Genomic DNA, 13993 nt, shown 5'->3' on the forward strand with positions numbered 1-13993 from the left:
GCAGACTGGGAATAATTACTGTACATTTTTACTATTTTAAGAGTTTCACCTATGATCACAAAACATTACCCTTCAAAATAAATGGCTTCAATGTTTTGTTTTGTTTTTTGTTTTTTTTTGTGGTTTAATAGTGCACATGTACATGCACAATCAGAGATGACTCTCCGTCACATCCAATCACAACCAAGGTTAAATTTAGCTCCTCCCTGAACTGTACAATAATACTTCTTAACAGCAATTGCTACTTTGTTTCCTATTTGCTAGTGATTTCCTGACATCTTGTGGTAGTTTGGAGTATTACAGATGCATGCCAAAATATGTAAATAGCCACAGATGGGTTCCACTTAAAAAAAAAAAAACATTAACTCGTTTGCTCCCAAAAACGTATAAATACGTTCTATTTTAAATGTATTAAGTGTCCCAAAGACGTATTTATACGTTTGATTGTTTTTTATGCTAGAACATACAGAAGGCTTTGATGCAGCCTCTCAACTGCAGAGAACGGCTGAAAAAAATGGTAGTAATTACAAAACCGGCCAGCAGGTGGCAGCAGAGTATGAGATCAACCAGGGTCATGTTGCAACAAGCTCTTTTTACCAGTGTTTTCACCAGGAATGTGAATATTGATTAAACTTAGCTATATTCTAATGCTAATTGCTGCAAAACGAAAACAAAGAGAAACATACTTTTTTTCCCTGATGAAAGAAGAGACTCTAATCTTTCTTTTGGTAGGTTCCATGTTTTTGTAGCCATAGAACACAATATTCTGTGGGCCTTGCAAAATCAGTCAAAATCCATTAAAACAGCCAGGAGCGAAGGGGGTTGCTTCAGTCAAAATGGCTGCCAGTCAATGGGTTAATTTGTTAAAACAACAAATACTTTGCCAGCTCAGTTACCACCACAATTACAGTTTTGTATTTAACTGCTTTTTATGATGGCTTAGAAGTTGTTGTTTTTTCAAAATATATTTGTCATTCGTACTTTGGTACCGTGATAGTGTTACATTCTCCGTCCGCACTCGTCTGTTTGTTGAAGTGTTGTTTTTGTCGTCCTCCTCAGAATGGCGTCGAGGTGAAGCCGGGCAAAAGTGTGCGCGTTTACGCCATCGGCAGGAAGCGATTTCTGCAGATCGCCAAATGTCTCGTCAGCGATTCCGCCGTGTACACCTGCGACGCCGGAGAAGTGGCTACAAGCGGCACCGTGGAGGTCTACGGTAAAGTCCGCTGCCGATAACATGGTCTATGACGACATGAGTCGGGGATGTGTTGTATTTTTTTCAATTTTTTATTTATTTATTTATTTATTTATTTATTTATTTATTTATTTATTTTTTAAACATCTATCCGAACATGACGTGATGGTGCTAATGGTGTGTTCAGTGTCCATGTGGTCAATAAAGATTTGAGCAACAGTTGGGTAGGACCAGGCACGGCGTTACACTAGCTCCAGTGAAGCCCCTCCCACATTTTATTTGACATCTTGAAATATTTTTTTATTCATTCAATTAAGTTTGCAGACATTAAAAAGTTGCGTATTTGTGCTGCATCAGTACCAGGGAGGGGAGGACGAGTCTTTTTTTTTTTTGCTCTTTAGCTTAAAGACTTTGCCTATAGAATATTCTTATTTTGTTGATTGTTCTCTGGCCAATTTCGAGGGGGTAGGGTGGGGGGGGGGGTCACTATGCCGTATCATGTAGGCCAGATGCAACATACATGGGTACATGTTCTAACTAGGGATATAACGCTAACGGCAATATCATGATATCGCGATATTAAAACTGCCACAATATATCGTCGTCGTCGTCATGTCACGATAATCAGTTAAAAAAAAAAAGTCAGGTTGATTTCCATTTGCGCAGTTCTAGCACCCTCTGGTGGCTCGTGTTTTTAGTGCAGTTAAATTTTCACAAGGCATGTTTTGGCCCTTCTATGTTTAAAATCCACGCTAAAGTCAAGTCTAAGTCTAATGGTCAGATGAAGGGGAACGTAACATGAGTTATGAACCAAGTCGATATAGGAACTCCATGTGTGCTTGCATTAACAGGTAAGTTCCTCAATTTTTATATATAATATTTATAATATTTTTCATATTTATTATTGCTGTTTTTTTTTTTTTTTTTTTTTTACAATATTTTGACCTCTTTTGTATCGCCAACCTCCCCACAATATCGTTATAAGTATCGTATCGTGAACTTCACATTGTGATAATATCATATTGTGATGTTTGGATACCTAATTCTAACGGGCTCCTGCTAGAATTTGTTAGCCCAATTATGTTATTAAGCAATTAGCCTACAATTATGTATGAATGTTCTTGCAAATACATTCGAAAGTATTTGCCAGTTAAAAATGATTACTCCACATTGGCAGTTCCACGCTTCTTTCTGTAGGGTAGGACTGAATAAGGAAAACTAATCATGATAAATAGTAATCAACCAATCAATCAAAACCTTTATTTTACCAGGAAATGAATGTGCAGTTATCCGCCGACCTTCCAAATGTATACATAGAACTACATAGGCCTACTGTATAAATTGTGGCATGCATGGGGGGAAAAACAAAAAACAAAATAGTTCCAGCAATCGAGGCTCTTTTGAACTGACGTGTATTTGTCACAGTGCAAAGGTGGCACGTACAGCATTCGATATCAAGTAGGCTTACTTTACTCCCGAAACTTGAAATCTTTCTGCCTTCACAAGTGCGTCAATAATCAGCTGTCAAATCTGAAAGTAGCAGGCAATTTCATTCGCAGCGGGATTGAAGTGGTAAGTGGTTGGCAGTGCGACCTCTAGTGGACAAACTTAACAACAACAGTCATTTTTATTGGGGGAAAAAAAAGACACGAATGACGGCTGGTTCTGGGCTGTATGTTTATTTAAAAAACAAGAAAGTAAGAAAGAAAGAAAGAAAGAAAGAAAGAAAGAAAGAAAGAAAGAAGAAGAAGTTGCACTATTTACTAATGCTCTGCTTCTCATTGAGAAAAGCTCACCAATGACCAGTTAACATGCGCTAACTCAATCATCATCACAGTTCATCTCAACACTGCCATCTGCTGGGAATTACGCGACACTGTGTGCTGCTCTGGTCTGCAAAAAAATAAAAAAATAGCAACACAGACTGTGGATGGAACAAGAAGAAATATCATGCTAATAATCCTCAACGCAAGTTGATGAAATATCCATTTCCAGAACGGGAGCTGCTGGTGGTGCAGGCCCTGGAGGATTTAAGCATCGCCGAAGATCAGAACGCCGTCTTTGTTTGCGAGATCTCGGTGGAAGACGTGCCGGGAGAATGGTACAAAAACGGCGAGATGATTCATCAGACCAGCACCGTCAAGACCCGACAGGAAGGTCAGTGCAAGTTGTGGATGGATGGAGAACTTCGGAAGTTTGCAATTTCAGTTTCGAAGTTTCAATTTCATGTCTCATTATTTATGTATGTATGTATTTAGTCATTCATTTATTCACGTACCTACTTCTTGTTATTAATTGATTGAAGCCAAATTTATCTACTTGTATACTTGCTTCCAATGTTTTGTTGTTCTTCTTTTACTTAACTTTACTGCATGACCGATTTCTGTTCCACATGCAGCACTTTGTATACATGTTTCAAAGTGCTTTATAAATAAAGTTGAGTTTTATTAACATTTCAGGGACCAAACACTTTCTCCTGATGTGCAACGTGCGTCCCGAGGACTCGGGGGAGATCAAATTTGTTGCCAGACACGTGAACTCCATTGCCAAGTTGCAGGTGAAAGGTAAAAAAAATCTTGTCATAACTACTTTCCTCCTTGTTTTTTTGCTTTTCTTTTCCATTATCAAAACGGCCAAATTAAACTTGTGATTATAGGGATGTAACAATAACGGAAATATCGTGATATCGCTACAGTAAAACTGCCGCAATATATCGTGGTCGTCATGTCACGATATTAAAAGCAGCACATCTGTTAAAAAAAAAAAAAAAGTCAGGTTGATTTCCATTTGTGCAGTTCTAGCACCCTCTGGTGGCTACTTTTTTTAGTGTAGTTTAATTTTCACAAGACATGTTTTGGCCCTTCTTTGTTTAAAATCCACACTAATGGTCATTATATTTATATATTTTTATATCTAATATTTATAATATATTTTTTAATATTTTCCATTGCTGTAATGTACAAAAGCACAATATTGTGGGGGTTTTTTTTTGGTTTGTTTTTGGTTTTTTTAGTATGAGCTTTTTTTTCTTCTTTTTTTTTTTACAATATTGACCTTTTTTAAATATCGCCAATCTCCCTACAATATCATGATCATTTCTTATTTATTTATTTATTAGATTTTTTTTTAATTATTTTATTTTAAATTTATTTTGAACATATATATTTAAAAAAATGATTATAAAAGTACATATTGGAAGAAAAAAATATAGAAGACACATAAAGCAACAAAAAATCACAGATTTATACTGTAAATAAAGTTTTCCAAAATTAAAACATAATTTCTTATTTATTTATTTATATATCAGAAATAAAACGTGTAGAGAATTTCCAGTGTCAGCATTATTTTTTATAAAGTAGAAATTTAAATAAATCCATAAAAGAAAGTTCCTTGTATCTCACTGAGTGACAAATGAATTATAGCTCATTTGCGTTTTTCGTCATGTTTGGGAAAACGCTTTCAAAAGATATTCGCAGAGAGTAAAAAAATATGTCTGAATATGATTGAAATTCTTTGCGATGAGTCAAAACTGTCTGTGAACGTTTTAAAATCATGATGAAAAGCCGAAATTCGCTATACGTTCGCAAGCATTCACCGGCCAACTTTATCGTCTTTCACATTACGTGAAAAAGCCGGCCGATAATCGGTCTGATCCCGAAACTAAACCCCAGCGTGCACTTTCCAGAGATTCCCCTGAGCATCGTGAAGCCGCTTGAGGACAAAACGGCGCTGGAGAAGAGCCGCGTGATGCTGGACTGCACCGTGTCCAACCCGCGGTGCAGCATCCGCTGGTACAAGGGCAGCAGCGTCATCCTGCCCTCCGAGCGCTTCGAGATCAGCAGCGAGGGCTGCTATCGCAAGCTCATCATCCAGCAGGTGGCGCTGGACGACGAGGGCACCTACAGCATGCAGGTCGGCGAGTACGCGTGCTCGGCCAAACTGACGGTGGAGGGTAAGAGGCGCTCGTCGGGGCAAAATCACATGCTTTATTTATTTATTTATTTATTTATTTATTTTCAAGTATATAACATCTATGTAACATCATCAACTCCATCCTAACCAGTCAGCAGGAATCTAATGCATAATCACAAAGTATAACATGAGGTTCATCCTAGGGGCGGGGTTTATCCACTAGAGGGGGCATCATCAGAAGGACCAGAATAGTAAACATAGATGATGTTTCTGAGCTTTATATATTTCAAAGAGACACTCACTCTCAGTTACTTTGTATTTTCTGGTGAAATAAAGGTTTTGGTTGATTGGTTAACTCTGAAAATATGAACCTGTCGTCCCCGACAGCAAATTACGCATGTTTTTCAAATTACCGTAACTCCTGAACCGTTAGCGCTAGCAACGTAATTCCATCTGATACTGAAAGCAGAGGAGTGGAGCTTTACGTCGATACCTCATACATGTCACGCCGCCACCAGAGTGGCGGGTCATGCTTTTATTTCACAGTCAGGTTCCTGTTTTATTTTGAAGTCATTAACCACCCTCTCACCTCAGGTCACTTGCCCTTCCTCCTGCACAGTAATCACCGGTCCACGCCCATGATTGTTTCCACCTGCTCCCAATCAACCCGGACATAAAAGCCACCTGCATTCTCCCCTCCGTTGCCGAAGTGTCACATCTCAGTGCATGGAAGCGTCCTCACAGTCCTTGTTCCACAGTCCTTGTTCGATGTCTTGCCTTGCTTTGTCTTGCGCCCTTAGTTTGCCCCTTGTTTTCCTCCCTAGCGGAGCGCCTTTAGTTGTCCCTGTTTTTGAGTGCCCTTGTTTATTCTCCAGTTTGGAGCTCTTTTTGTTCTGCCTTTTTTCCCTCCTTGAGAGGTGTTTTTTGGTTCATTGGATTAAAGCTGCAGCCTTGTTGGCCAACTTACACTCTGCGTCTGAGTCCTACCTCCTCGCAACGTGTCAGTACACTTCGGCCAGCATGGACCCAGCGGAGAAGTTGGAGGCTGCACTTCGACGACAGGCCGCCCGCCTGTCGCAGACAGAGGAGCTCCAGCAGGCGATGGTCACCCGGATGGGAGAGCTCGCTGGACAGGTGCAGGAGCTAATGAGCCACCTGCGACACTCCACGCCGGCCATCACGAAACCAGAGACCGCAGAACCACCGATCCCAACTCCAGCCTTGACCGGGGCGGGGTTGAGACTGGCTCCCCCGGAGCGATACTCGGGAGACCAAGGACAATGTCAGGCATTCCTGACCGAATGCGACTTACATTTTGAACTTTCGCCACAGGCTTTTCCCACCGACCGTTCCCGTGTGGCCTTCATGATTTCCCATCTGACTGGACGAGCCAGAGACTGGGCCACCACGGAATGGGCACGGCACTCCCCGACTTGCTCAACCGCAGCCGGGTTTAGCAGGGCACTTCGCCTCGTGTTCGATCCAACCAACATGGATCGGGAAAAGACTCGAGAGCTTAGCAACCTCAGACAAGGCCGAGAATCGGTGAATGATTACGCAATCCGATTCCGAACTCTAGCGGCCAAGAGTGGCTGGAATGACACAGCCCTTTTTGACCACTTTTTAAAGGGGCTTTCCACAGCCATGCAAGAACTCTTATTGCCAGTGGACTTACCTGGCGATTTGGACTCATTGATCTCGTTGGCCATCCGCACAGATCATCGACGGCGAGATCTTTTGCAGACCAGCGGACATCAACGGGGACACGGCTCCGGATTCTTCCGGCACCCAGAAGCAAGAGGCCCTCCGCGAGGTGCCCTTCCCCAGTCGCCCACCGCGGGAAGGCCCAGCGAGAGTGACGAGGAGCCGATGCAGCTGGACCGCGCCCGATTGTCTCACCACGAACGCCAGCGACGTCGTCAAGAGGGGCGATGCTACTACTGTGGAGAACAAGGCCATCTGGTGGTAGCTTGTCCCACCAAGAGAGGCTCTCCGGTGGGTACCGCGACTCACAAGCAAGGCAAAAACCGAAAACTCACGCAAGTCAAGATTTCCTGCAATGCCATTTCCACAGACCTACTAGCTCTCATTGACTCCGGAGCGGACGAGAGCCTCATGGATTGGGGTCTGGTGGAAAAATTGCAGGCAGGCACGGAGCCACTTTCCACCCATATGAGGGCCAGGGCGCTCAATGGGAAAGACTTATTCCTCATCACACATGTCACAGAGCCTCTTGAGATCCATATTGGACAGCACCGAGAACTTCTTCGCTTCCATGTCTTCCGTTCCCCATCACACACACTGGTCCTGGGTCATCCCTGGTTGCAGTTGCACAACCCCCGCATCGACTGGCGATCGGGGCGAGTCCTGGACTGGGGAGATGATTGTGAACACCATGGGGTGGAGCGGCCAGCGGCAGAGGCACCTCCCGCTGCCATCCGACAGGTGTCTCTCGTGAATGACCAGGATTACCCGGACCTGAACACCGTTCCCACCTGCTATCATCCTCTCAGGGAGGTGTTCAGCAAGACCAAGGCCATGTCACTTCCCCCACATCGATCCTATGACTGTGCGATCGAGTTGATTCCTGGATCTACCATCCCCAAGGGGAGATTGTACTCTGTTTCGGGTCCCGAACGCAAGGCCCTAAACGAGTACATAGACACTTCCTTGAAAGCCGGACTTATTCGGCCCTCGTCATCGCCAGCTGGAGCCGGTTTTTTCTTTGTGGGCAAGAAGGATGGCTCATTACGCCCTTGCATTGACTACAGTCCCCTGAATGAAATCACAGTCAAGAATCGTTATCCTCTGCCCTTGATGTCCTCAGTATTCGACCAGCTCCAGCAAGCCAAGATATTCACCAAACTGGATCTCCGCAACGCCTATCATCTCGTCCGTATTCGTGCAGGGGATGAGTGGAAAACTGGCTTCAATACTCCCCGAGGCCACTATGAATACTTAGTCATGCCATTTGGACTCACGAATGCGCCAGCTGTTTTCCAGGCCATGATCAATGACGTGCTCAAGGACTTCATCGACCAGTTCGTATATGTTTATTTGGACGACATATTGATTTACTCACCGGACTTGAAAACCCACCAGCACCATGTCACCCAAGTCTTGAAACGCCTGCTTGAACACCGGCTCTACGTGAAGGCTGAGAAGAGCCTTTTCCACGCCGATACCATCTCATTTCTGGGATTCGTCGTATCTCCTGGCAAAGTCGAGATGGAATCAGAGAAGGTCAGCGCGGTCAGGGACTGGCCCACACCTGAGTCCAGAAAGAAGGTGCAACAGTTCCTGGGATTCGCCAACTTTTACAGACGATTCATCCGCAACTTCAGCTCCATCGCAGCTCCACTCCATGCCTTGACCTCGCCACAGCAACGCTTCGTCTGGACTCCGGAGGCCAACGCCGCGTTCAACACACTCAAGAAACGTTTCACAGAGGCTCCGATACTCAGAGTTCCCGACCCTACCCGCCAGTTCGTGGTTGAGGTAGATGCCTCCAATCTGGGCGTCGGGGCCGTCCTATCCCAAAGGAGCCAGGAGGATGGAAAGGTGCACCCCTGCGCATTCTTGTCCAGGAAGCTCTCCAAGGCCGAGCGCAATTACAGCGTTGGAGATCGGGAACTACTGGCGGTCAAGGTCGCCCTAGAAGAGTGGAGGCACTGGCTGGAGGGCGCAGAACACCCCTTCATCATTTGGACAGATCACCGCAACCTGGAGTACCTGCGCCAAGCAAAAAGACTGAACCCCCGACAGGCCAGGTGGTCATTGTTTTTTAACAGATTTTCGTTTTCTCTGACCTACAGACCCGGAAGCAAGAATGTTAAAGCAGATGCCCTTTCACGTATTCATGACCCGGAATCCACAGCAACCGAACCTGAACCCATCCTGCCGAGAGACTGCATAGTAGGAGCCCTGTCCTGGCAGATTGAAGAGGAAGTCAAGGACGCCCTTCAAGACACGATCACCCCGAAAGAATGCCCACCACGACGGCTTTTCGTCCCGGAGGCCCTAAGAGCACAGGTGATCAACTGGGCACACACCTCTCGTCTGTCTTGTCACCCAGGTACTCGCAGGACCCTGTTCGCTGTCGCCCGAAGATTCTGGTGGCCTTCCATGGAAGCCTCGGTACAGGAATATGTAAAGGCCTGCCCAGTCTGTGCCCGAAATAAATCATCTAATCAACCTCGGATGGGCCTCCTTCAGCCACTACCGATCCCCTCAAGACCCTGGGCTGAAATATCAATGGACTTTGTCACTGGACTTCCCACATCACATGGTAAAACCACAATACTTACAGTTGTTGATCGCTTCTCAAAGATGGTCCGCTTTATTCCATTACCCAAGTTACCCTCCGCCAAGAAAACAGCAGAAATAATGATAGACCAAGTATTCAGAACCCATGGATTCCCGCGACACATTGTGTCCGACCGCGGGCCCCAGTTCGTCTCTCGTTTCTGGAAAGAGTTCTGCAGAGCCATAGGGGCCAAGGCGAACTTAACCTCGGGCTACCACCCGGAAGCCAATGGACAAGCCGAGAGGCTAAATCAACAGCTGGAGACCGGACTCCGGTGCTTGGTCTCCCAAAATCCGTCCACCTGGAGCAAAAACTTGGTTTGGGTTGAACTGGCTCATAACTCGTTACCCACCTCTGCCACAGGAATCACGCCGTTCAAATGTGTGCATGGTTACGACCCACCTTACTTCGCAGACCTGGAGGAGGAAGCCTCAGTTCCCTCGGTTCTCGCCATGGTCCGCCGGTGCCGCCGAATCTGGTCAGCGGCTCGACTGGCACTACAACGTCAAGGCGACAGGATGAAAAGAGCTGCTGACCGGAGGAGGAGGGCCGCACCCCAGTATCAACCAGGTCAAAAGGTATGGCTATCGACGAAGAACCTTCATCTAAATGTACCTTGTCCAAAGTTGGCCCCTAGATTCGTGGGGCCATTCCCGATCACCAAGACAGTAGGTCCAGCCGCCGTGCGCCTGCGCCTGCCTCGATCCCTCCGCACCCACCCTACCTTCCATGTGAGCCAGGTCAAGCCTGTTCAGGACAGTTCCCTGGTCCCGCCCGAGCCTGCACCGCCCCCTCCGGAGATGGTGGAGGGGGGCCCAGTTTATAAGGTCAGAAAATTATTGGACGTCCGAAAGCGGGGCCGGGGGCACCAATACCTGGTTGACTGGGAGGGTTACGGGCCTGAAGAACGGCAATGGGTGCCCGCCCGGTTCATTGTAGACCCCTCCCTCATCGACGATTTTTATGATGAACACCCCGAGGTTCCTGGGCCGTCGAGAGCCGGCCGTTGAGGGGGGGGTACTGTCACGCCGCCACCAGAGTGGCGGGTCATGCTTTTATTTCACAGTCAGGTTCCTGTTTTATTTTGAAGTCATTAACCACCCTCTCACCTCAGGTCACTTGCCCTTCCTCCTGCACAGTAATCACCGGTCCACGCCCATGATTGTTTCCACCTGCTCCCAATCAACCCGGACATAAAAGCCACCTGCATTCTCCCCTCCGTTGCCGAAGTGTCACATCTCAGTGCATGGAAGCGTCCTCACAGTCCTTGTTCCACAGTCCTTGTTCGATGTCTTGCCTTGCTTTGTCTTGCGCCCTTAGTTTGCCCCTTGTTTTCCTCCCTAGCGGAGCGCCTTTAGTTGTCCCTGTTTTTGAGTGCCCTTGTTTATTCTCCAGTTTGGAGCTCTTTTTGTTCTGCCTTTTTTCCCTCCTTGAGAGGTGTTTTTTGGTTCATTGGATTAAAGCTGCAGCCTTGTTGGCCAACTTACACTCTGCGTCTGAGTCCTACCTCCTCGCAACGTGTCAATACATTACGGTAGTCATTTCTACACGTTGACGGTGACGCAGGAGACAGGAAATGACGCACGGTTTTCCAAGTGTCCGTAACTCCGGAACCATTTGCGCTCACAAAAAAAAATATATAAAAGCGGAGGTTCGGAATTTTACGTTGAGAAAAAAATAAAAATAAAAAAATGCCACGAAAATAGGATTAAAAGGGTTTTAATAGCGATGTATCTGCCTTCTACAGTACAGTTAGTTAATGGATAAATGGGAGACAGTTAGTTTGTTTCACCACTAGATGGCAGTGCCTTCTATGACACTCTTTCCCCTTTTTGTGCAGCTCAGCCTGTTTTGATGGTGAGAGAGCTGCGTGACGTGGAGGTGGTGGCCCCGCGTGAAGCCGTCTTCGAATGCGAGGTGTCCACCCCCGTCCAGAAGCCGCCGACGTGGAGCCTGAACGGGGAACCCGTGCAGCCCGGGGCTCAGGTGTGCCTGGAAAAGCTGGGCAGCACCGTCCACAGGCTCACACTCAAGCAAACCTCCGCCGCCATGAACGGCCTGGTCGGATTCGCTTGCGGGAAAGCCAAAAGCTCGGCTCAGCTCACAGTCTTGAGTAAGTCGAGGGGACTTTATTTGTTTGTTTTAATAATATAAAGCAAAGCATCCGAACATTAGGTACACCCATACAGTCCAACTATGCCAAGAAGGCAAAACAATTGCTGCCAATAGTGCAGTTCAATTGTATTTAACTTTAACATTTTCATTTCATTAAAAAAATAAAAAATACATAATAAATAAATTACATAATAATAATAATGATGATAAAACCTGCAATCAAAAAAAATTCTATTAAACCACTTGAGTAAAAAATAAAAAGGTTAAAAAAATAAATAATTGTAGCAACCTAACTTGGGTCAATTTGATCCAACTTTCTGGGTTGTATAGTACAAAACAATTTGTTAGTTTTTTTTGTTTTTACACTACCCTGTAAAAATAGGGTCATTTTGTATAAAACAACTTAAAAATGTTGTCATTTTTTTCCAAAACAAAGTCAAAGTTGACCCTAGTTAGTGGGTCCATCCAGTATTTGACACATTATTTTTAAAGGTGTAAAACAACAACAACAACAACAAAAATTGTAATTTTGTATAAAATAACTCTTAAAAATTGTGTCATTTTGTATAAAATAACTATAAAAAAAAAAGGGAGATTTTTTTGTTAACTCAAAAATTGTGTCATTTGTATAAAGCAACACTAAAAAGTTGGGTGATTATTTTGTAAAACAACTCAAAAAATTGTGTCAATTTGTATAAAATAACTCAGAAGAATTGGGAAATTTTGTGTAAAACAACTACAAAAAATTGTGACATTTTTGTATAAAACAATTCTAAAAAGTTGGGAGATTTGTCTAAAATAACTAAAAAAAAAAAGTGTCATTTTGTATAAAATAACTAAAAAGTTGCAGGATTTTGTGTAAAAGAACTCCAAAAATGGTCTTATTTTGTATAAAACAACTCTAAAAAGTTGGGTGTTTTTGTGTAAAACAGCTAAAAAAAAAAAAAGGATTGTTTTGCAGAAAATAACTCAAAGAATTGGGTTGTTTTGTATAAAACAAGTTTAAAAAAAATGGAAGATTTTGTGTAAAACAACCCCAAAAATTGTGTAATTTTGTACAAAACAATTCCAAAAAATTGGGAGATTTTTTTTGTAAAACAACTCAAAAAATTGTGTCAATTTGTATAAAATAACTGAAAAATTTGGAAATTTTGTGTAAAACAATTCAAAAAATGGTGTCATTTTGTATACAATAACTCTAAAAAGTTGATTAATTTTGTGTAAAACAACTCTAAAAAAAAATGGGTTGTTTTGCAGAAAACTCCAAAAATTGGGTTGCTTTGTAAAATCCAGGAAGTTGGGTGAAATTAACTCAAGTATTACATTGTTCCATTTTTTTGTGTTGTTTTTTAATGTAATGTATAGTTTCTTTTCTTAACCGATGATAGGTTGCGATCCAGGGAGACTAACTGCAGTTGTACAAGCAATTAAAAATAACCTTTTCATCAACAGGTCCCGTTTTAGAAAGACTAATTGCTCACGCCAATCGCGAAGAAATTTCACGCGTGTGCTAAGTGAAAAGATGGCCGTTAGGAAATAATTGTCCAATGCGACGTGGCCTCCAGTACGGCGCTTTTAAATAGCGTACGTGACGGTTTTTGGACGCGAGAGTGCCACATTTTGCAGATTCTAACGCGCGTTGAAAAGTCGCGCTCTATTTGTGGACGGATGTAGGTCAGGCGTGAAATCGCTCAAGCGACCTTCAACTTTTTGGAAACGTGCGAGAGATCACAAACAGCTTGTCATACCGCATTAGCAAGAAAATAAAATTTTCTATCAAAGCATTTAAGAGTATTGAAAGTTTGTGTTGACTTAACGGAACAATTTTTTTTTTAAGTCAAATTTTTCCTGTGCTGAATTTTCACAGGTGGTCCGTGAGTGACGCGAGCCGTCGTCAACCTTCAGACTTACTTTCATCCTTTCATCTCTTCTTTGGTTTTGTAACGTACTTTGTACGTGTGTTAAGTGGCAAAAAAATCTCAGATACAATGTCGTGTTTTTATTTTTAAAGTGATTTGCCTTTTAGAAGCAAAAATTCCTGTTAGTATTTCAACTACGTTGCATTTCAGTGTGTCATTTTGTCTTCTTGGGAACTTAAATAACTGAAAAAAATCACTTGGGAATGTCATGTAAATAATGTGTGTGAACATGTTCAAATGTTATTTCAATAAATTCATGTTACAAATTGGTCTGATTTATTGTGGGAATGCTTCATATGTTATTGTGATTTTTATTCTCCACACTTTTTTGCCGCGTAACAACTCCCACATAATACTTCCAATTTACCCTGTTTAAATTTCAACGCTTCAAAAATTGACGCCTCCTCGGGTATATATTGTCTGATTCCACATTACTTACAGTATTTGAACAATTTAACATTTAATATAAACTTTTCCCAATTCATTTTCAATGGGACAGACATTGAACTTTTTCTAAGTATCACTTTCCACGCCAACTTCCAGACATAT

General features: G+C 43.4%; 1 protein-coding gene across 1 annotated transcript in view; it reads left to right on the forward strand.

The window, feature by feature from the left end:
* Window positions 1–13658, forward strand: part of obsl1b (obscurin like cytoskeletal adaptor 1b) — a 43404-nt gene extending 29746 nt beyond the window's left edge. The window contains exons 27-32 of the mRNA XM_077537534.1: window positions 1060–1213; window positions 3188–3349; window positions 3652–3756; window positions 4878–5144; window positions 11251–11523; window positions 13393–13658. Of these exons, the coding sequence (XP_077393660.1) occupies window positions 1060–1213; window positions 3188–3349; window positions 3652–3756; window positions 4878–5144; window positions 11251–11523; window positions 13393–13403 (972 nt within the window). The 3' untranslated portion in view covers window positions 13404–13658. The remainder of the gene's footprint in view (window positions 1–1059; window positions 1214–3187; window positions 3350–3651; window positions 3757–4877; window positions 5145–11250; window positions 11524–13392) is intronic.
* Window positions 13659–13993: the final 335 nt, after the last annotated feature.

The sequence above is a fragment of the Festucalex cinctus genome, chromosome 11 (genome assembly GCF_051991245.1).
Source record: "Festucalex cinctus isolate MCC-2025b chromosome 11, RoL_Fcin_1.0, whole genome shotgun sequence".
NCBI lineage: Eukaryota > Metazoa > Chordata > Actinopteri > Syngnathiformes > Syngnathidae > Festucalex > Festucalex cinctus.